A 21,176-nucleotide genomic window follows, 5' to 3' on the forward strand; every position below is an offset into this window, starting at 1 on the left:
GCCTGTGCATAAAACATTTGAGAAAAGGGCGAGCTTGTTACTAGGAAGTGCAGCATGACAACACCTCACCTCCCATCAAGTGGCAGGAAAGAAACCTCCACGGATGAACGGCAAAGAAGAGTCGACTGACAGACCTTGGCAGGGGCCAGGGTTGCCTGAGGCAACCCCCAGGGGTACAAAAATGGGAGCAGCCAATTTATAGATGAGCTCATGGCTGCCGGGATTGCCAACTCCCAGCATTGCACCGTCCTTTTTCCTTATTCAGACCTTTGTTGTATTTTGTTAAAGTTTTTAGTAAACCTTTAAAATCCTTAAAAGTGAACGTCGCTTCTCACAACTCAGAGAGTATCATCCTCTGGGAAACCACCTAAATTCTTTCCTGCAATGTGCTGAGGGCTGCATGGAGAGAAATATCCAGGGCAGGGAGGCTCCAGGGGAAATGCTCAGGACAGCCATGGACTGCACAGAGGGACATTAGAGTGGTGGGTCTGCAGGGAGAAGTCACAGCTGCCTCCCTTCTGAACCACCCTGAGGACCTGGACAGGGCCGTGCCGTGCCCTGGGCACTGACCTGGAACTGAGGGATGTGGCAGAGGCTTTTGGTGTCAGGTATGTTGAGAAGGCTGGGCAGTGTCACGGTGAGACCTCTCTCAAAGCCCCTGGAAAGGCCAGAGCCATCTCAGAGGGTCCTGGGCACTTGGGAAGGGCAGACATAGAACCAGTCTGCAAACAGGGCAGGGAGGGGATTGGTACAGTCACAGACTGGTCAGGCTCAGCAGGGAAGGGGATGTGGCAAATCCTCCTGCAGCCATTCCACGCACTGGCAGCACAAGGCAGGGACGGCAGAACCCACGTGGGAAGGAAAAGAAGGGGACGTTGTTTGCCCAGACCTTAGCAGGGTCTGTGACATGGTCTGCTGGGTCTCCTCAAAGCCAGATTGGAGAGAGATGGGCTGAAGGAATGGAACATGGGGTGAGTGGGAATTTGGCTGAACAATGAGGGTCAAATGCTGTCCATGGAACAGAGTCCTCCTGGCAGCCACACTGGTGACATCCCACAGTGACCAGCCCTTGACTACAATGGAATATTCATATATTCCCTGTGCCATGGGACAAAATGCACTTCCAAGTCCTTTGTGGATGATGCCAAATTGCTGGAAACCCTTGCGCAGCTGCATCTGGTTAATGCTGCCTGTTAGAGAAAAGCTGAGCCGAACAACACTGGCGGGTTAAATGTGTGCGGCCATCAGGGGCCCAGCGAGCCTCTTTCTCCCTCTCTCTCTGTGATCTCCCAAACTTAAGGCAAAGGAGACACCCATGTTTTGTAGATGCTCGTGGCTGAAAGAAATTAAAAAGCTCAGAGAGTCCACAAAGGCCTATAAAGTTTTATTAATTCATTATGCATTTGGCATAGAAACTGGGATGTCAGTCCCTGAGCTATAAAAGGGCATGTCAGTATGTTTTGTATAAAGGCACAAGAGGAAAGGTGAAAGGGAAGAGAGACACAGACAGGAGAGACACAGAGATGTGAATCAGAGGGGCAGAGAGAAAGGAAATTAGAGAGAGAAGAGATCCCCAGTCCTGGTTCCAGCATTGATCCAGCCAATGGGATGTCCTGGGTGCTGGGGCACAAATGTGCCTGGGCTTGGTGGGAGGACCTCTTCACTGATCACTTTTCCCTGCCCTGGCAATAAGTGTCTCACTTTCTGTGCAAATGATTTATCACGTGCAGTTTGTTCTGCTAAACCTTTCTGGAAATGGCTCAGAGGCTTTGGGGGTCTTTGGTGGTGTTGATCCCCCCACAGTCCATGCCCACTTCTCATTCCTGCACTTGGGCCATGTCCTGCTTATGCCCAGGAGCCAGAGCAAGGATGTTTGTCCTGGAAAAGTTCTGCCTTTATCTGCATGGCCCCTTCTGCAGCCACAGCCTGTTCTTCCTCACAGTGTGTTATTGCCAAGAAGTCTTGGCTGTCCTTACCAATCCTTGGTTGGTCCCACAGCCATCCAGTTTTTGATGTTTGGGATACGCAAACCAGGTCCTGATCTTATGGGCTTCTACACCCTCCTCAGCAAGGGCTCCAAAAGGCAAAGGCCACAGGTGGAAGCAAAGAAACAACAAATGAAATCAATCCCCTATTGCTGATTCCCATCAGCAGACAATGTCCAGCCACCTCCTGGCAGGACAGGATCAAGAACATGTACTTTGTGTTTTGTGTGAGAAATGTCTTGGTAGAAAACATCCACAGCCCTCCCTGCCAGCCCTATCCCCTTCCTTTCCCTCAGTTTATTGCTGACCGTGACATTGCATGGAATGGGAGATCCCTTGGGTCAGTCCAGCCCAGCTGTCCCCTCCCTGTACCCTCAGGAACACTTGCCCACCCCCACCCATTGGCTGGGGGGACTGCAGACATGGCCTGGGCATGGCAGGGGCAGGGCAGGGCTGGATATGGCAGGGCAGGGCCCGGGGGCAGCGAGATGGGAGTGTGCAGCCTGCAGGGACACAGCAGAGCTGTGGGACAGCGCAGGACAAGCTGTGCTGGACATGGCCAAGGGCCCTGGCAAGGCTGGCAGTGGCCAGGAGAAGCCAAGCCTTGGTGCCCTGGGGCCCAGCAGCGTCTTGCCACCAAGGGCTGTGAGGAGGAGACACCTTGTCCTGAGGCACTGGGGCCTCCTGGCACAGCCCCAGCCAGGCTGGGCACTGCCATCCCTTGTCCTGCCCTCAGCACCCCTCCATGTGCCAGTGCTCCCGGCAGAGCCCTGAGCAAGCGGGCAGGGACAGGATCTGCCTTCCCTGGGCTGGGGCTCAGGCCTTGGCCTTTCTGCTGCCTCCAGCCAGCCCAGGCTCTGCTCAGCAGCTGAGCTGCCCACACAGAGCCTTTGCCTCCCTGCACTCCTGGCCTGGGCAGCCTTGGGCAGCAATGGCCCTGGGCCCTCCTTCATGCTCCCAGGGACTGCAGCTTCTTCCAAGGACTTGGGTTTTTGCCTTGGAGTCCCTGAGAGCTTTGTGCAACCATGGCCTCCAATTATCTGCTGGAATTAGTCCCTGGAGATTCTTTGTCAGTAACAACACTCAATGGGGCTCAATAATGCTTCAAGGTAGTGCAGTTCTTTTAAGGTACTTCCCTTTTTCCTTCCCACACTGAGTCTCTGAGAGGTTTGTGCCATCCTGGCCTCCAATTCTCTCCTCCAACGAGTTCATGAGGGGTCTGTGTTGTGGATGGACCTCAGGGGACCCATTCATGCTTTGAGACACTTTGGGTTTTCCCTCGGACTTTGACTCCTGGTTAGGTTGGCGCAATCTCCTCTCAGGCCCTGAGCTTCCAGGGCTCAGCTCTAAATGCACCACGGGACTCACTGGGATCAAGCACGTCCTGACAAACCATGGCTCTGCCCTGATTTCCCTCTGCTCTAGTGCAGTCCATTAGGAAGTTTTCCTACAATACTGATGGAAAACTATTTGCAAGAGCTTCCAATAAATCCACATTCCTCTTTGAAGAGTATATTTTATGATTGTTCTATTTAGAGCAGAGGTGGCTGCAGCATTCAGCGACTGATATTGGCCCAGGGACTCTCCTGAGGATGTCTGGCCTAGGCAGAGAAGCTGTGCCTTAAGGTCTGAGGCAGTGTGGACAACCTTGCTCCACATAGCCCAAGCCCGTCCTGTCTCTGCTCAGTCACCTGGGACCTGCTGTGCTTGAAGAAATCGCTGCGCTCAGGCAAAGAGGGGTTTTCTTATTTTATTTTTTGAAGCAATCTAAAACTCCTAAGCTTCCCTATTTAAAACAGACACACTCCTCAAGTGTGTGCCAAGTCCTAGGCACCTCAAGGAGGTTCCCCCTCCGCAAGGCAGAGCCCTGCAAGGAATGCTGTAGACACACAGGAAGTTCTGCAATGAACACAAATCCAGAGTTGGCTCAGGGCAGAATGAGAGCAACTCCTGAAGGACAGACCAGCTTTGCACTCCTTGCAGCTCAAAGCTCCCAGTGGGTCCTTGGGAGGTGTGTGAGTGACTCAGGAGTGAGGGAAGGGAAATGCAGAGAGCCCTGGAAGTGCTTCTGTGCAGACGGGCTGTGGGGAAGGGCACCTCACACCTGCCCTGGGCCGGCTGTGAGGGTGGATCATCATCCCAACCTGCACTGGCCATTGCAAGGGACTGCTGCCATGGACACTGCACCGAGCCCACTGCGCCAGCCCATTGCTCAGGGCTGCTGTCACTGCCCAGAGCCAGAGGGGAGCCCTTGCTGTGGGTTTGTGCCGTGGCCGCCTGCCCTGTGCCGCGCGGGCCGGTCAGGCGCCGCGGAACCAGCAGCAAACACCAGGGCGAGGGCCAAGGCCGGGTCAGGCAGACAGAAAGGGACAGTGCTGGGCACTGTTTGCATGGCAGCCCTCACTGGGACACCACACCTGGGTCACCTGGCCTGGCAGGTGCCATGGAAACCCCTGGCAGGGACTGATGGCACAGACCCTGGCACTGAGACGCTGCTGGGCCGGGTGCTGAGCACAGGGCTGGGCACACAGAGATGCTTTTGTTCTTGCTCAGCTCCCACTGAGCCAAAGCCTGGCCTGCCCCTCCTCTGGCCACGCTGGAGAGGGGCTGGGGCTGCGGGAGAGCTTGGGAGGGGACACGGCCAGGACAGGTGGCCCCCACTGACCCCGGGGATACCCCAGACCATAGGGCATCACGCTCAGGGTATAAAGTGGGGGGAACAAGGAGGAAGGGGGGACATTTGGAGTGATGGCTTTTCTCTTCCCAGGTAACACTTAGGCTGGAGGGGGCCCTGTTTCACCAGTGGGCAGGGTCAGCACCAAAGACACAGACACCAAGTGAAGGAATTGTGTCATTTATATCATGCACAGCTGCAAAGAATTACAAAAGGATAAGCTCAGCAAAGCACATCATCATTAGCAAAGCATTACAAAAAAGCTCAGCAATGCATCCAGTCATTGTTACCAGAGATTGCCTGGAGTGATTAAGGAAAGATCCATCACCAGTTAGCCTCAGGTTTTAGCATCATCCACAGCCACACACCAGCTGGGGGAAGGCAAGGACTGGAGAGCCACTCCCAGACACTGGGAATTCCTGCAGGTGCCTCCACCTCTGCAGCCAATGAAGCTCCAACCCCAAAGCTGGGAGAGGACCCAGCTTTTACACTGTTTAACAAACAAGCTGGCATCACTGCTAGTGTGAGAACATCTGCTTTCATTCTCCTGACTGCTTACTCCCAAAGCCTGGCCAGGGCTGAAGGAGGAACCAAGGGAGTTGACTTTGATCCTTCACCCCCAAACAAGGCCACATGGGGCCTTGTCTGTTTCTAAATACAGAAAGATAAATCCATGTTTTATCAAGGAACACATACATTGATCATGTTGTTAATCATGCTTCTTAAATGAGTGGATACAAATACAACATTTGCTTGGAAGGTTCATCTAAAGGTGAGCTTTGCCTCAGAGCCTGTTCAGGCCTTGGTACTTTGACTGGTCCTGAGACCTACAATCAACTACAACCTTTGTAACAATTCTTTCAGTAACACAGCTTACATTTAAGTATTAAGCAAAAAGGCATCTCCTCTTGTTCTACAATTAAGTGCAGTTTATTACTCAGAGCTATTCACATTCCTTTTAAAACATGCCTAAATTGTTGCTCTTCTCTCTTATTTACCAAATGCCTCTCTTTTCTTGACACTATCTTTTAAGAAAGGTCTCAATACTCCACTTCCCAGCACAAAGTGTCCCAGCAACTCACCAAGTGCACACACTGCAATGATGACAGGCCCTGCCACGAATGCATTTCACAGCAGCCTCCAATTTGGCAGCCATGAAGCCAATCCCACCCAGAAGAATTTTCTTCTTTCTGCCACTCTTCTACTGCTCTTTCTGCCAAGGTGATTCCTGGCTGTTGGCCTTCAAACCCATCACGGCTAGCAGTGCAACATCCTCATCCCCTGATAACCCAGGTTCCTCCTTGGCCAGCAAGTAGATAATCCGAGGCCGTGTAGTTCTCTGGAGTCCCCATTTGTGTTTGTTGGAGCTCATAGGATGTGCTATTGGACATTTTAACAGCATCATTTGCTACCTATTCTAATAATCCATTCAGCTCCTTCATGTCAACTCCACAGGACAGGGCAGCACACATGGGGCGCAGGGCGAACCAGAATCTTTTGCTTTCTGAAACCCAAGGCACTCTTTGAGTGGAAAATGTTCTCTGGGCCCTAAGTCTTCCGTGTGCTTGTTGCTGAAGGAGCCTAAATGGTGGCCCTGCAGCTGGGAGTGGTGTGACACTGACACTGACCAGCTGCAGCACCCCAAGTTCTACTGACATTGGCAGTGATGGTAAAGCACAGAAATCTTCTGACACTGTAGCCTCTAGAACTATAACAGGGTTGGGTTTCTCCTGACGGGAAATCTGAGTGAATCCTGTCTCACTGATCATTGTATTCCTGTGTCCCACAGCAGAGTTTTCTGTAACTGTTCCTTCACTGACTCCGTTACGAGGCAGAGCCCATTGACAGAGTTCTGGCCACCACACAGGGTGAGCCCTCCAAGGGAACCCCATTCCTCCCAGCTTCAGCTGAGAACATACCCAGCAATTAGTGACACTGAGTGCTTTGGCTACCTTGGTCTTTACATTTTCAAAACATTTTTGATGACTGATCCCTTGGTGAAACTCTGTAGTGTTTTGGCAAACAAAGGTTCTGGCTGACTATCAAGGTACAAATTACAGACATCTGTAGTACTTTAGTGACACCGTTCCTCATTCTTTTTGCTCAATCTCATTCAAGTTAGGAACAATAATTCTGTTGTCCATGGAGCTGGCACCTTTTTAATTCCAGAATAATGCCCACAAGGTCCTTTAGTGTTCAGCTTTACCATGTTGTCTGTGGGTAACAAGGCTTGGTGGGGCCCTTTCCCCTTTGGCTGCAAGAGGGCCAGGACCTCTATTTAGAGAAAAAAAAGGCAAAAAGAAAAAAAAAACAATTAGATGAATTGTAAAAGATAAAAATAAAATCCAAGTGTTAGTGAAACATCTTCTGTAACTTTGCATTAAGAGGTAAATGATCTTTTTAAAAAGAGAACTCAGTTATTTACATTGTAAATGTGCTGATGGCATGGATCCATCTTACTGATCTCAGCAGCCTTTTTTAAAGTTTTTGGGGGTCGTTTCCAACATTTTTATTTTAAATTGTGGTTAAAGCAATAGGAAATTGATTGGGGCCCTTCCAACTCCAGACAGGACTGGGAATCTAAACTCTGTCAAACCCCAAATCCTTTAGAAGATGACCTTCCTTCTCACTCTGGGAATGAGCTGCACATTCCCTCTGAAATTGTCACGGGTTTCTTACAGATGAAAAATCCCACTTACAGCCTTTTGCTCTGGTTTGGAAGTGGGAAGGGCAACTCTCCATCCATCAGCTCCAGACTGTACTGCCTCAGAACACGGCTCACTTGCCAGCTTTGGCCACTCATGGCACTTCTAGAGGAGGAAGAAAGTGCAACTGCACAATTCCAGCCAAAAAGAAATGAAGAATGAATAGTGGAGATCCAGGCATTCCTGCAGAGATTCAGGGGTTCAGCTGGGACTGTGGAGAGTCTGGGTCCTTGCCAACTGGATGTGTGTCCCCAGCTGCAATCTCCTGGCCTGAAGGGGAGTCTCACTCACCTGCCAAAGCAGAAAGCTCAGGCACTGTGCTCAAACGGGCTCGTCTGATGCAAAGCTGTCAGAGCAATGTGAGGGCAGAGCCAGCCCAGCTGTGCCCAGGGCAGAGCCCAGCAGAGCCCTGGCAGAGCCCAGAGCAGCCTCAGCACCCGCAGAGCCCGGCTGCAAGGAGAGAAACCAGAAACCACCCATCAGCTGAAGGCTCCTGTCCCCTTGTCCCAGCTGCCCACAGAGCCCAGGCCATGCTGGCTGTGCCCAGAGCCATGCCCAGAGCTGCCCATCACTGCTGCCTTTGGGAGCAGAGCAGGAGGGCAGGACATTCCCAGCCTGCAGCCAGCCACAGCACATCCAGCCCTCAGCAGCTGCCCAGAGCAGGAGACTCCTTGTGCTTGTTGCCATCTCCCAAAAGCTCTGATCCCACCATGCCAAGCAGGCCGGGACTCACCTCACGCCGTCCTCTGCTGGGAGAAAAGCTGGTCCCAAACAATGTCCTCAGCCTTCTCCAAGGACACGGCCCATCCACGCTGCAGCTGCTCCCAAGCACTTCCCAATGCTGACTGGACCTTACATTGAACGCTTCCTCAAGAAAAACAAACAACCAACTGTTGAAAAGTGATTAGAGACAAGGGGAAGCAAGAAAAAAACTCTTATCTCTGTCAGGGGTCTGAGGAAGGCCCAACCCCCTCATGCTAGGGAAAATCCCACCCATGGGGGAGAGAAGCCCACACTTTCTCTCTTCCCTCCTGCACTGCCTCCCAAAATAACAGTGATCCCAAAGCAAACAAGGGCAGTGGAGCAGCCCAAGCCATTCCTTGCCTGCAAAGCAAAGCAGCCCCTGCACAGGTTCTGGAGTCCCACCTCTGCTCCCACCATGGGGGTTTGCTTGAGTCGGGCTGGATGCCCCAGCCCCAGACACAGCCTCAGCCTCAGCCCTGGCCATGCTGGGTGGTGGGGGCTGTTAGCAGGGCCAGGAGCAAACTCCCATTTTGTATCCACCACAACCCATGCCCCCAGCCCTGCCAAAAAGCAGCTGGGCAGCCGACTGAAGTTGCATCTTCCCCAGAACAAGGAGAACCTTTTGTTCCCAGCCAGTCTGAGCAATGCCCAAATCTGGGAGCATTTCCCCGGCTGTGGACTCATCTGCAAATTCGCTGTGGAGCCTGGCTTTGGAGAAGGTGCCAAAAGTTCATCATCTTCAGCTGCCAGTGTCCAAGTTGAGGAAGAAGTTGTCATCCTTGATGTCGTCCTCGCTGTCTCCAGCAACAGCAGCCCCACCTGGTACAGCTTCTCCAGGGACTCCTTCTCCTTCCCTGGGGGTCAGACCAGGCTGTCAGGGCTCTGCCCAGGGCCCCAGCTGTCAGGCAACTGGGACAAGCAAAACCACCTTGGATGGCAGCCACCAGTGCTGGGCAGAGCAGCTCAGCTCCAGCACAAGGGCTGCATACTCCCACCAAACAACCCCAGTGCATTGATATAGGCAAGGAAAAAAGTCTGGGTTTCCTTGCTTCTGATTGCCAGGGCATGTGTGGAGCTGTAACTTACCAGGGCCCTGCAGCAAAGTGTGCATGAGGCTCTCTCCCTTCTTCTACGGCAGGTGAATATCCTGTATCCATGGTTCACAGAACAGGTCTTCTAAGGAAGGTCTGTCCAAGAAGTGCATGGATAAGCACCACCTGATAAGTTCTTGGCACTCTGGGCAGAGAAACCAGAAACCACCAGTCAGCTAGAGAAGGCTCCTGTCTGCTTTGCCCCACTCTTCCCATGCCCAGGCCATGCTGCTTCTGTGCTCCCAGCTGGGCCTAAACTTTCCCATCAATTCCCTGTTGTGGAGGAGAGCAGGAGAGCAGGACATATGCCACCTCCTCAGCGGCTGCCAGAGCGAGATGCTCACGAGCCCGCTGCTGTCTCCCAGCACTGGTATTCCCCCGTGGCCAGAGATGAGGATCCACCTGGAGAGAGCCGCTGTGGCAGCGAGAGCTGATGGTCCCAGCTGATCTTCCGGCCCCTCCTGAAAGGGTGCTGCCCGCAGACCATCTGGTGCAGCAGGATGCCCAGGGACCAGATCGTTGCTGCCTCGCCATGGTACCAGCCCAAGCGGGTCCATTCCGGGGGGCTGTATGACAGTGTTCCTGTGGAATACAGATGGAGTTGATCAGGTGGATGCTGCTGCTTCCAGAGCTTGGCCCCAGCATCCCTGGGCATGCAGGGGCTGCCCCAGTGACACACAGGGTGACTGCTGCACTTTTGCCAGCACCTGGGACTTGTGTACAAATTCAGGGCTGGACAAGAAGCCACTGGTGTTGGAAGAGGGCAGCAGAAGCCCCAGCAAGGCCTGACCATGACATGTAAAGCAAAAACCCACTCAGGGCTGGGAGAAAAAACAGGTCCTTATCCTCCCTGCCTGCAGTGCCCCAAAAATATTATGAGACCAATATTTTATGTTTTCATAAAATATTATGAAAACAAGGTGAGTGGAGCAGTCCAAGCCCTTCCTCTCACCTGCACACCAAACTGCCTGGTGCACTGGTCCTGGCCCCCTCTTCTGCTACCCCCACCCATGGGTGCTTTTGTCAGGCTGGCTGCTGCTGCTCCAAACCCAGCCCCAGGCAGAGTGGTGGGCAAAGGCTGCCAGCAGGGCTCAAAAGCAACTCAGGTAAAGACTCAGTACCCTGACTGGCAGCAAAAGGGAGAATCCTCGCTGCCACACCCAGCTTGGCCTGTGAGATGTTGGGCCATGAGATGGTGGGACCAGGAGCACACCCCTGCCTGGGCTCACCTGCAAAGTCAGTGTAGGCTGTGTCTTGCAGATAGGTGCCACAGCCAAAGTCGATCAATTTTGCCTGGCCAGTGGCCAGGTCAACCAGGATGTTCTCTGGTTTTATATCGCGGTGCAGGACCCCGCAGCTGGTGCAGTGCCGCACGGCCTCCAGCACCTGGCGGAACAGCTCCCGTGCCACCTCTTCACACAGGAACCTCCGTGCCCGAATGAAATGCAGGAGGTCTTGAGACCGCTCCGGCCGCTCCAGCACCATCACGATGCTGTTGGGGAGCTCAAGCCACTCCAGCAGCTGGACCACACCAGGGAAGCCGGTGGACACCTTGTCCAGCAGGACGATCTCCAGGGGTGCGCTGGTGCCGTCGGGCTGCGGGAGGACCACGGTGCCACCAGTGGGACTGATGTCGTGCCAGGGCAGGGGAACCCCTCAGCCAGCCCGGGATGCTCTGCGCCCTGCGCTGGCCCCACGCCCGCTCCCCATCGAGGCGTCCTGGTGGCTTCCCCCATGCCGGGCCTCGCCTCATCCCCGCCCGGCACGGCCCGGCTGTTCCCGCTGGCCCCGCTCACTCACCAGCTCGCCCCAGCGCCGGACGCGGTTCCGTGGCACCCTTTTGATGGCCACCTGCAAGCCAAAGGCAGCAGCGGGCTGAGCTCGCCGCCCGCCCTGCCGAGCCCCATCCTCCTGCTTACTTCTCTTCTGCCTCCTCCTTCCTCCTCCTTCTCTTCCTTCCCTATCCTCCTCCCTCCTCCTCCTCCATGCCCGCCGCCGGCCCCGCCGCTCACCGGGGCGCCGTCCGAGAGCCGCGTGGCTGCGAACACTCTGCCGAAGCCGCCGCGCCCCAGCAGCGAACCCACTCGGTACCGCTCCTGCAGGGCCTCCTGCGCCTTCCCTGCGGGCGGGACGCGGCTGTCAGCGCTCGGCCCGGGGCCAGCAGCGGCCCCCGAGCGCCCCCCGAGCGCCTCGGGCCGGCCATCCCCAGGCCTTCGGTCTCGGCAACGGGACACGGGAGGCTCGGGGCCGGCGGCCGCGCTGCCGAGCGGCGGAGCTCGGGCCGGGGAAGCCGCAGCGGGGGCGGCGGGAGCGGCCGTGCCGCGTGTGTCCTCCGCGGGGCCCGGGAGGCGCCGGCGCCGGGGCCGGACCCTGCGGCGGGGCCGGGGCCGGGCTCGGGCCAGGCGGAGCCAAAGGGCGGCGATGCCGGCCCAGCCCCAGGCACTGATGCCCGCCCGGCAGCGCCACCGCCAGCACGGCCAGAGCCGGGCGGAGGCGAGACCGCGGCGGGGCGGGCGGGGCCGGGGACGGGGCAGCCCCGCCCGGGGCCGGGGGCGGGCCGGGGGCATGGCCCGGCCCGGCATGGGGAGAAGGAGGCGGGGAGAGGAGAGGGACACCGGCTAAGGACACCGAGGGGAAGGTGTCCGACAGCGGGAGAGGGAGGAGAGAACGAGAAAGAAGAGAAAAACTGCTTTTGCTGCCGCTGCTGCCGCCGCTGCTGCCGCCGCCGCCGCTGCTGCCTCTGCAACTGAAGCACCGAGGCCGTTTGTCCGCGTGTCCGTTCCCCGCTCGCCCCACGAGCCCCACGGCCGAGCCCCGCGCGCCCCGGGGACAGCCCCTTCGTCTGTCCAGACACGGGAACTTTGCAGTGTGGAGCCCAGATCCAGAGTCCTGACTCCTGCACACTGGCAGAGGAATCCCCTCTGCTGTGTCGCTGCTGTGCATTGTCCTTGCCGAGGCTCAAACACCCTTGGGGCACATTCCCTTGCTGTAGGATTCCTACCTGACCCAAGCACTGCACTTATGTCTCCAGCGTTGCTTTCCAGTAAAAACAGGGGAAGGAAAACTGCGTGTAGCTCATGGTATTTTAGAGTGTTTATAACTTGCTAAATGACCCATCTTAGAGGTGAGATCCATTTGGAATTCATGGCATGGAGAAGTCGTGCAACATGGAAAAGGGGAGCATAGAAAGAAAGAGGAAAACATCTTAGATACTTTCTTTCATTTTCATTGCACTTCTGCAAAGCTGTTCCACTTCTCCAGGAATCTTCTCCTGTCTGCTCTTGACAAGAACCTCTCATGGAGAACAAGGTCGAGCTTCTGTCCCAAGATTTGCCACCTGCTCCAGCTTCTCTTGGCTTTCCACACTGCACTGTGTATGCAGCACGACTTTTGCAGCAAAGCAGGCCAAATGTTTAGAGAACTTTACATGTCCTTTCTTTTCCTGGGGGGCTGGGGAGTTGTGCCACTGGTGAAGTGGCACAATTGTGACTGTTTGTCCTGGTTTAGGGCAAATTTTGTGAGGAAACCTCCAAAAGGAGTCCGTCTACAAATCAAGTTCAAGCAGCCCCTCTCCCTACTATTTCAGGAGAAGACTTCCCTGGAGAAAATGGAAAAAATCAGTTTATTTAACAAGTAAAGTGTTCACAAGCATGAATAATATGAAATAAACCCCCTCAGAGTTCTGAAGAGATGGCAATTCAGAAAGTCCTTTTTGTGGGTTGTAGTTGGCTCACTCGGTCTCTTCTCAGTCCCTCTGGCACTGGAATGCAGGGTCCCAGACCTCGGTGGGCCACAGGTGTGAGCTGCCAGTGTTTTTCTGGGTTTTCAGTCCAGAGCAGGTTTAAACAGTTCTAAGAAAAAGGAAAGTCTGTGATGGTTATTAAATTGTTCAAATGTTCAACTCCTGTTTGTTGGCAAGAAACCTTTCTGTGCCTCTGAGTGTCACCATCCCTGAGCCCAAAGGACACAAACCTGATGAGTTGTGGTTCCCACTGCAGGGGCACTTGGGACCTTGGCTCTGCACAGGAGAGCTCTTCATCCACTTTCTCTCTTTTCCTCCCTCTGGGCATGGAGGAAGCTCCTGACTTCAGCCTGTGACTCGTGTGTGGAAAGAGAAAATCTGGGCAGAATCGGGGCAGGGTGGGTTTGGGGGGACCTTGGGATCTGTGCTGGACACAGAAAGTGTTTTCCATTGCTCTGAGACTGGCTACTGTGCCAAGTGGATTTAATAGCCAGCAGAGGAATGACTTCTGCATTTGATGGAGCTTTGCCTTCCCTTGGCTTTGTTGGCTGACTAGAAATGAACATCCCTCTGTGTCTGAGGCAGCTCTTACTGCAAGGAAAGCAGGTGGGGGTTGGAGCCAAGGAGCTGAAACCTGCAGGTGCAGCCTGGGCTGGAGGGAGCTCAGATTTGCACAAGGCTGCTCTGAGTGCCAGGGCTTGGATGGGGGAAATGGTGGGGTGGGGGTAGGGACAGAGTCTGATGGATTGTCAGCCATCAAGGGTCTTGATTTTCATATCTATTCCAACTGCATGAGGAGGTACTTGAATTAAGTGTCAAGTGGAGCTTGCACATATTCATTTATGTGGAGTAAAAAAATGAAACAGGACCTAACAAATCTTTTCTGTGTCTTTGTAAAAATAAAGCATTCACTTTGAATACACTACTAAAGCCTGCCTAATTAATCACAAAATATTTGAAAACTTAAATCAAATTATTCCAAGAGGCTTGGCTTGTTCAAGTATTCTGAGTGTTAATGAGCTTTGGGGCACTATTTCTCCAGCGAATCTAACTCAGAGTACACAAATTATTGTAATTCCTTTTAAATGTCTCCTTGAGAGAGTTGCTTGGGGGATGAGGGTCAGGGCTTGTGTGTCCTGCTTGGCACAGCCCAGGCAGGGCTTTCACAGCCCCATCCCACACTCCATTTCCCAGCTGGAGCCGCTGGTGCCTCTGAGTTCTGCTGCGCCAGCCCCAGGGAGGACTTGGGGTCATTTGGTCTCTCAAGAGCTGGGCTGGGAGCTCCAGAGGTGGCTGTGGAGCATTGCCTGTGCTGTGCCAGGGACTGGCAGACACTGCTGGGCTGGGATAGAGGCTCTGGGGGGATTGGGGTTCCAGGGCAGGGCAGTGCTGGGGTTCCAGGGCCGGGCAAGGCTGGACCTGCCCCTTGCTCCCCCACACACAAAATGTTCCCAGCCAACAATCTCCTCCAGTCTTTCACACCAGGCAACATTGGAGGTGAAATCCCAATTCTGGACATGGGCACCTGGATGAGAAGGAGAATTCTGTTCCATAGGAAGGAAAGCACAGAGCCCCAGTGTTTGGAAGGCAGATGAGAGCCTCACAAAGCCAAGGTCGGCCAGACTTGTCAGGAATGGCAGATTGTCTGCAGGCAGCCTCTGGATATAGGGAATTTTGGAGACAGAATCCCAATTTTGGCCATGGGCACTTGGAGAAGCAGGACAGTGTTGTAATGCGGGCAGCCTCTCTTGCCACGATACCCCGAGCAGTGGAGTGTTGGGCGGTGAGAGGGAAGAGAACGGGCGGCTGCTCCCCCTGTGAAGCTCTGCAGTCCCACTTGGTGTGGGGAGGCAACACAGGACTTGGGGGCGAACAGGAAGGTTTTATTCAGTGAGCCCCAAGACCCTCTGGGGAGGGCGAACAAAGGTTTTATACCAGAACTCAAGAGGCGGGGTATAGGAACACCAACCACTGAGGGTACGCCTGGGGAAGAGTCTAAGGAGGGACTAACAGAGCACAAACCTATCAGGGGAAACAGGGGAGAGGAGTAACACAAAGTAACCAAAAGGGTGTTGAGCCTCACTAAATAGACAGGGAATGCTCTGGAAGCAGGGGAGGAGGCTACGAGGAGTGACAGGGAATGTTCTGGGGAAAGGGGCAGGGAAAGGGAGGATTGACAACTTGGAGGGGAGGGGGGTAGGGAAGAGCTTGGGAAGATTGACACCTGGGGAAGGGAGGAGACTGGTGGGGGAGGTTGAACATACACAGAACAAATATCAAACTAAAGAAAAACACACAACAGGACAATTCTTTCCCATAGGAAGGAAAGCATGGAGCCTTCCCCAGTGTTTTGGGGACAGATGAGAGGTGACCCTCATGAAACCACTTCCAACCAGACTTGTCCTGGCAATATTCCTATGGGAACAATCCCTGGATAAAAGGACATTTGGACGTAAAATCCCAGTTCTGGCCATGGGCACTTGGAGGAGAAGGAGAGTTCTTTTCCACTGAAAGGAAAGCAGGGAGCCCCAGTGTTTCCTGTCCCAGTGAGCCCCAGTAGCAGAGAAAAGACCTTTAACATGCCAAGGTCAGCTGGACCAGTCAGGCAGTCCACGGGAGGCCAAACCAGCCAGACCTGTTCTGTGTTCCTTTGGTTGCATGGGGCCCCACAGTGTCAGAATTGCTCTTTAATTACAAAAAGACATACAGTATCACAATGGACCCTTGGTTCAATGGGGTCCCACAGTGCCACAATAGCCCCTGGGTTCCATGAGACCTCCTAGTTTCACAATGGTTCCAATGATTCCATGAGGCCATGGAGTGTCCCAATGGTCTCCATGGTTCCCCAGGCCCCACAATGACATGTGAGTCCTCTGTTCCATGAAACCCACAATGTCACAATGGACCTTTGGACCATGGGGGTTTGCAGTGTCACAATGGTCTCCTTTGGCTCCACAGTGTCACAATGGACCACTGATGACACAAGGCCCCACAGTGTCCCAATGGTCCTCTTGGTTCTGTGGGGACCCCAGGGTCACAATGGTCTCACTGGTTCCATGTAGCCTCACAGTGTCACAATGCTTTGCTGATTCCATTGGGTATCATAGTATCCCAATGGTCTCCATGATCCAATGTGTCCCCCAAGTGTCACAATGGTGTCCATTGTTCCATGGTGCCCCACAGTGTCACAATGGCCCCTTGGTCTCACAGGCCCCACAATGTCACAATGCTCCCTTGGTTCCATGGTTCCTGTGCTGGTGCATTCCCTCCTCCCCTTCTCAGGCTGCCCTGCCAGCTGAGAAATCCTCACTGGGCCTCGGTCTTGGCCAGCAGCCCCTGGGCTCAGCTCCTCTGGAGCTCATCACAAACACTGTCTGCTCCAGGCACTGCTGCTGCCCAGCCAGCTCCTGGTTACTTTAGGAGCAGCCCTGGAACTGTTTGTGTCCCCTCAGTGGCACAACATCCCTGTTCTCACCCTGCCAAAGAAAGCTGCTGATGCCAAGTGCGGCCAGGATGAAACATGGCTGGGACTGCAGCCCCTCTCTAGGGGCCCTACAAACAGCGCTCCAAAAGGAGCCCTTGGAGCTCTCCTGGGCCAGCGACTCCCTCTGAGTGGGGCCTCTCCGAGCCGGGAACTCTCCCGTTTGCTGAATTCGGGGATCCCGAAACAACAAGGGAGCCTGGGCCGATCCCCCCACTCCTCCAGGCTCAACCCTTCCCTGCTGGGGAGATGCCAAAGCATCCTCAAGGAGCATTTCCCCGCCCTTAGGGGAATTTCTCACAGGTGCCTTGCACTGACTCTCTGTGTCTGTGTGCACACAGGAGTGCCTGTGCTGGGGAATGTGGCAGAAATGCTGCTCCCTGAGGGCTCTGAGTGCCCTGGATAGCTGAGCCAGTCAGGCCTGTAAGTGAGGTCAAGTGATGCAGCCTAAGCTAAGTTAAATGCTGCTAAGAGTTGTTTTTTGCTATAAGTTATAAGCTGAGCTAAATACTGTTAAACGATATTCCTCTGTTAAATTGAAAAGTCATAGGTTATAAGTTATGTTAAATACTGTTAATATCTGTTCTTTTGCTAAATTTTGAAGTTGAAGGTAGAAGTTAAGGTATAAGTTAAGTCCTGTTAAATTTGAGCTCTGTTCAGTTTTGGGCCATATTCCTTTTATCCTTGCCCTCACTGTTCTATGTGTCCCTGTGCCACATAAAGGGACAGTTCTCTGATCATTTCAGTTTGATTGCCTGGATTTTGTTTGGATTTGTGGTTGATTTGTTTCCTAGGGGTGCCTTAAGTGTGAAGTGTTGTCCTGGGTTGTAAAATAAGCTTGTATTCCATTTGCCATCTGTTGAAGGCAAACCGGTTGGACAGGTTTTTGTTATCTCTCTCAGAGACAATGGTTTGCCCCGTAGAGGCAATGGTTTGTTTATACACCATTGACTGATTCAATGCAGGGCTGGTAAATGTAACACCGTGAGGGGTCCCACCCAGAGGGGGGAAGCCAAGCACTCTATTGTTGTTTAAAGGGGTAGCTTTTTGGGGAGAGGAGGCAGCTCTCTGGGCGGGACTCCGAGAGAAGCAGCTCGCTCTCTCTCTTCGCGGGATTCCCAGAGAAGCAGCTCGCTCTCTCTCTCTTTTCGGCGGCACTCGCAGCGAAGCAGCCGGCGCGCGCTGAGGCGATGGCAGCGGAGCTCAGAGGCAACCCCGGCGCAGAGGAAGACCGGCCCCACTGCCACCAGATCTTCAGAGGAAAACTGTACCCTTCTAAAGATCACCACTTCAGCTGCAACTCATCAACCATTGCAAGGGGAGCAATTGTCCCAGCAGAACTACTGGCACCCCGACTCCTCAGGTTCTGGACTTTTTTCACTGGTTTTGTTTGTACCGATTGCATTTGCCTTTTTAAATTGTTGTCTAGTTTTCTCCTAGTAAAGAATTGTTACTCCCATTCCCACATCTTTGCCTGAGAGCCTTTTAATTTAAAGATCCTGTTAATTCAGAGGGAGGGGGGTTTGCCGTTCTCCATTGCACAGGAGGCTTTGCCCTCTTCCACAGACTCCTGTCTTGTCGAACCAAGACAAGTGTTCAGTCAGGAGCAGAGTGACTCTTGCCAAGGAACTTTGTGGTGCTGTCGCTTAATATTAAATCTGGTTTTTGCTGCTCCCTTGCCGGGGACTTTTCAGCGCTCTCAAGCCCTCGTTGGTAACAGGGTGAAGGAGCCCTGGCCAAGGCTCTGGCCCTGGGGGACACAGGGACAATGCCAGGGGGTCCCTGTCCCCCCGTCCCACCCCCCACAGCCCCAGCCCCCGTCCCTGTGTCGGGCTATGGGGTTGATCTCGTGGAACATCCTCTGGGGGAGGCTGCGGCGATGGGGGCGGGGGGACCCGGGGGGACTGGGGACCCCCCTATGCATGAGCAGTGTTGGACTTCTCTGGGGGAAACTGGGGCAGAGTGACCTCCTCAGTGAAATCACACAGCCCCTGGGATGTCACAGAGCCCCAGTGATGTCACACAGCCCCTGGGATGTCACAAAGCCCCTGCGATGTCACACAGCTCCTGTGATGTCACACAGCCCCCGTAATGTCACAGGACCCCTGGGATGTCACACTGGCCCTGTGATGTCACACAGCCCCAGTGATGTCACACAGCCAACTGTGAAGTCACACAGCCCTTGCGATGTCACACAGCCCCAGTGATGTCACACAGCCCCTGCGATGTCACACAGCCCACTCTGAGATGTAACAGGCCACCTGGGATTTCATACAGCTGCTCTGTGATGTCACAGCCTGCTCTTTGAGGTCCCAGTCTGCTCTGTGATGTCACAAAATCTGCCCTGTGGCGTCACAGCCCAGCCTGTGATGTCACAGTCTCCCTTTAATGTCACAGCCTGCGCTGTGATTTCACAGTCAGCTCTGTGATGGCACAACCCACTCTCTATTGTCTCAGCCTTCTCTGTGACATCACACAGCTGCTCTGTGATGTCACAGAGGCCTTATCTATGATGGCAGAGTCTTCTATGTAGCCTCACATCCCATTCTGTGATGACACACAGCCAGCCTGAAATGTCATAGACAGCTTTGTGACATCAGAACCTCTTCTGTGATGTCCAACCTCCTCTGTGATGTCACAGCCTGCTCTGTGATGGCAAAACCCACTTATCATGTCACACAGCACCTCTTGGCCTCACAGACCCATCCTGTCATGTCACAACACCTTCAGTGATGTAACACAGCCACCCTATAATGTCACAGCACACTCTATGACCTCACAGCTTGCTCTGTGATGTCATACAGACATCCTGTGATGTCACAGCCTGCTCTGTGATGTCACATAATCACAGAAACCAGAATTACTGGGTTGGAAGAGACCTTTAAGGTAATCAAGTCCAACCCATGCCCTAATACCACTTCAGCTGAACCATGGCACTGAGTGCCACATCCAGTCTTTTTTTAAACATATCCAAGGATGCTGACTCCATTACCTCCCTGGACAGACAATTCCAGTACTTTATCACCCTTTCCATAAAAAACATTTTTCCTAATATCCAATCTAAATTTCCCTTGGTACAGCATAAGACTGTGTCCTCTGGTTCTGTCAGCTGCTGTGAGGAGAAAGAGACCAACCCCCACCTGACTGCAACCACCTTTCAGGGAGTGTAGAGAGTGGTAAGGTCACCTCTGAGCCTCCTCTTCTCCGGGCTAAACAACCCCAGCTCCAACACTTGTTCCTCACAGGACTTGTGTTCCAAGCACATCACCAGCCTTGCTGCCCTTCTCTGGACATGCTCCAGGTCCTCCATGACCTTCCCAAACTGGGTGGCCCAGAACTGGACACAGCACTTGAGGTGCTGCCCAACCAGGGCAAGTACCGGGGAAGAATCACTGCTCTGCTCCTGCTGGCCAAACCATTCCTGATCCAGGCCAGGAGCCATTGGCCTTCTGGGCCACCAGGGCACACTGCTGGCTCATGTTCAACCGGGGTTTCGACCAGTGCCCCCAGGTCCCTTTCTGCCTGGGCACTGACCAGCCACACCATCCCTAGCCTGTAATGTTGCAGGGGGTGTTTGTGGTCAAAATGCAGGGATGGGCACTTGGATTTAATAAGCTTCATCTTATTGGACTCTGCCCATCCCTCCAACCCTTCCAGGCCTCCCTGCAGAGCCCTCCCACCTTCCAACAGATGGACACACGCTCCCAGCTTAGTGTCATCTGCAGATTTACTAATGAAAGGCTCAATCCCCACATCCATGTGGTCAATAAAAACATTGAACAGAGCTGGCCCAGCACAGAGCCCTGAGGGACACCACTGGTGACTGTCCCCAGCTGGATGCAGCACCGCTCACCACCACTCTCTGGGCCGGCCATGCAGCCAGTTCTGAGCCCAGCACAGAGTGCTCCTGTCCCAGCTGTGGGCTGCAGCTTTTCTAGGAGTGTGCTGTGGGAGGCAGTGCCAAAGGCCTTGCTGGAGTCCAAATAGACACATCCACAGCCTGTCCCGCATCCACCAGGAGGGTCACCTGGTCATGAAAGGAGACCAGGTTGGTCAAACACGACCTACCCCTCCTAAACCCCTGCTGGCTGGGTCTGACACCCTGGCCATCCTGTAAGTGCTGTGTGGTGACACTCAGTGTTAACTGCTCCATGACCTTACTGGATACTGAGGTCAGGCTGTCTGGCCTGTAATTACCAGGATCCTCCTTCCCACCCTTGCTGTGAATGGGCATCACATTGGGCAGCTTCCAGTCATCTCGAACCTCCCCAGTGAGCCAGAACTGCTGGAAAATGATGGAGAGCAGCTTGGCAAGCTCATCTGCCAGCTCCCTCATCGCCCTGGGGTGGATCCCATCTGGTCCCATGCATTTATGAACATCCAAGCAGCTCAGCAGTTCTCTGATTGCCTCCCTCTGGATAACAGTGGCCCACTCTGCTCCCTGACACCATCTACCAGCCCAGGAGGACAATTGTCCTGAAGGCAAATCGTCTTCTCACTAAAGACTGAGGCAAAGATGGCATTAAGCACCTCTTCCTTCTCTCTATCTGCAGTTATTAAATTCCCTTCCACATCTAATAAAGAACAAAGGTTGACCTTACCCTTCCTTTTACCATTAATATATTAATAAAAACAATTTTTATTAGCCTTTACTGAAGTTGCCATTTTAAGTTCAAACTGAGCTTCAGCTTCCCTAATTTCTTTCCTACATTGTTGCAGAGGATAGATAGATATGATTGTTTTCTTAGCTAGCC

The 21,176-nt window shown here is 53.7% G+C and overlaps 1 protein-coding gene across 1 annotated transcript; it reads right to left on the reverse strand.

The window, feature by feature from the left end:
- Window positions 1-9,237: 9,237 nt before the first annotated feature.
- LOC144247834 (serine/threonine-protein kinase pim-1-like) lies at window positions 9,238-20,758 on the reverse strand. The gene is made up of 7 exons (XM_085564046.1): window positions 20,584-20,758; window positions 13,576-13,689; window positions 11,212-11,318; window positions 11,000-11,050; window positions 10,429-10,795; window positions 9,602-9,781; window positions 9,238-9,344 (listed from the first exon to the last, which is right to left on the reverse strand). Exons 1-7 carry the CDS (start codon window positions 20,756-20,758, stop codon window positions 9,238-9,240), a joined length of 1,101 nt encoding a protein of 366 aa, XP_085420172.1.
- Between the last annotated feature and the right edge of the window lie 418 nt (window positions 20,759-21,176).

Source organism: Lonchura striata, chromosome 32, assembly GCF_050655825.1.
Source record: "Lonchura striata isolate lonStrDom1 chromosome 32, ASM5065582v1, whole genome shotgun sequence".
Taxonomy (NCBI): Eukaryota; Metazoa; Chordata; class Aves; order Passeriformes; family Estrildidae; genus Lonchura; species Lonchura striata.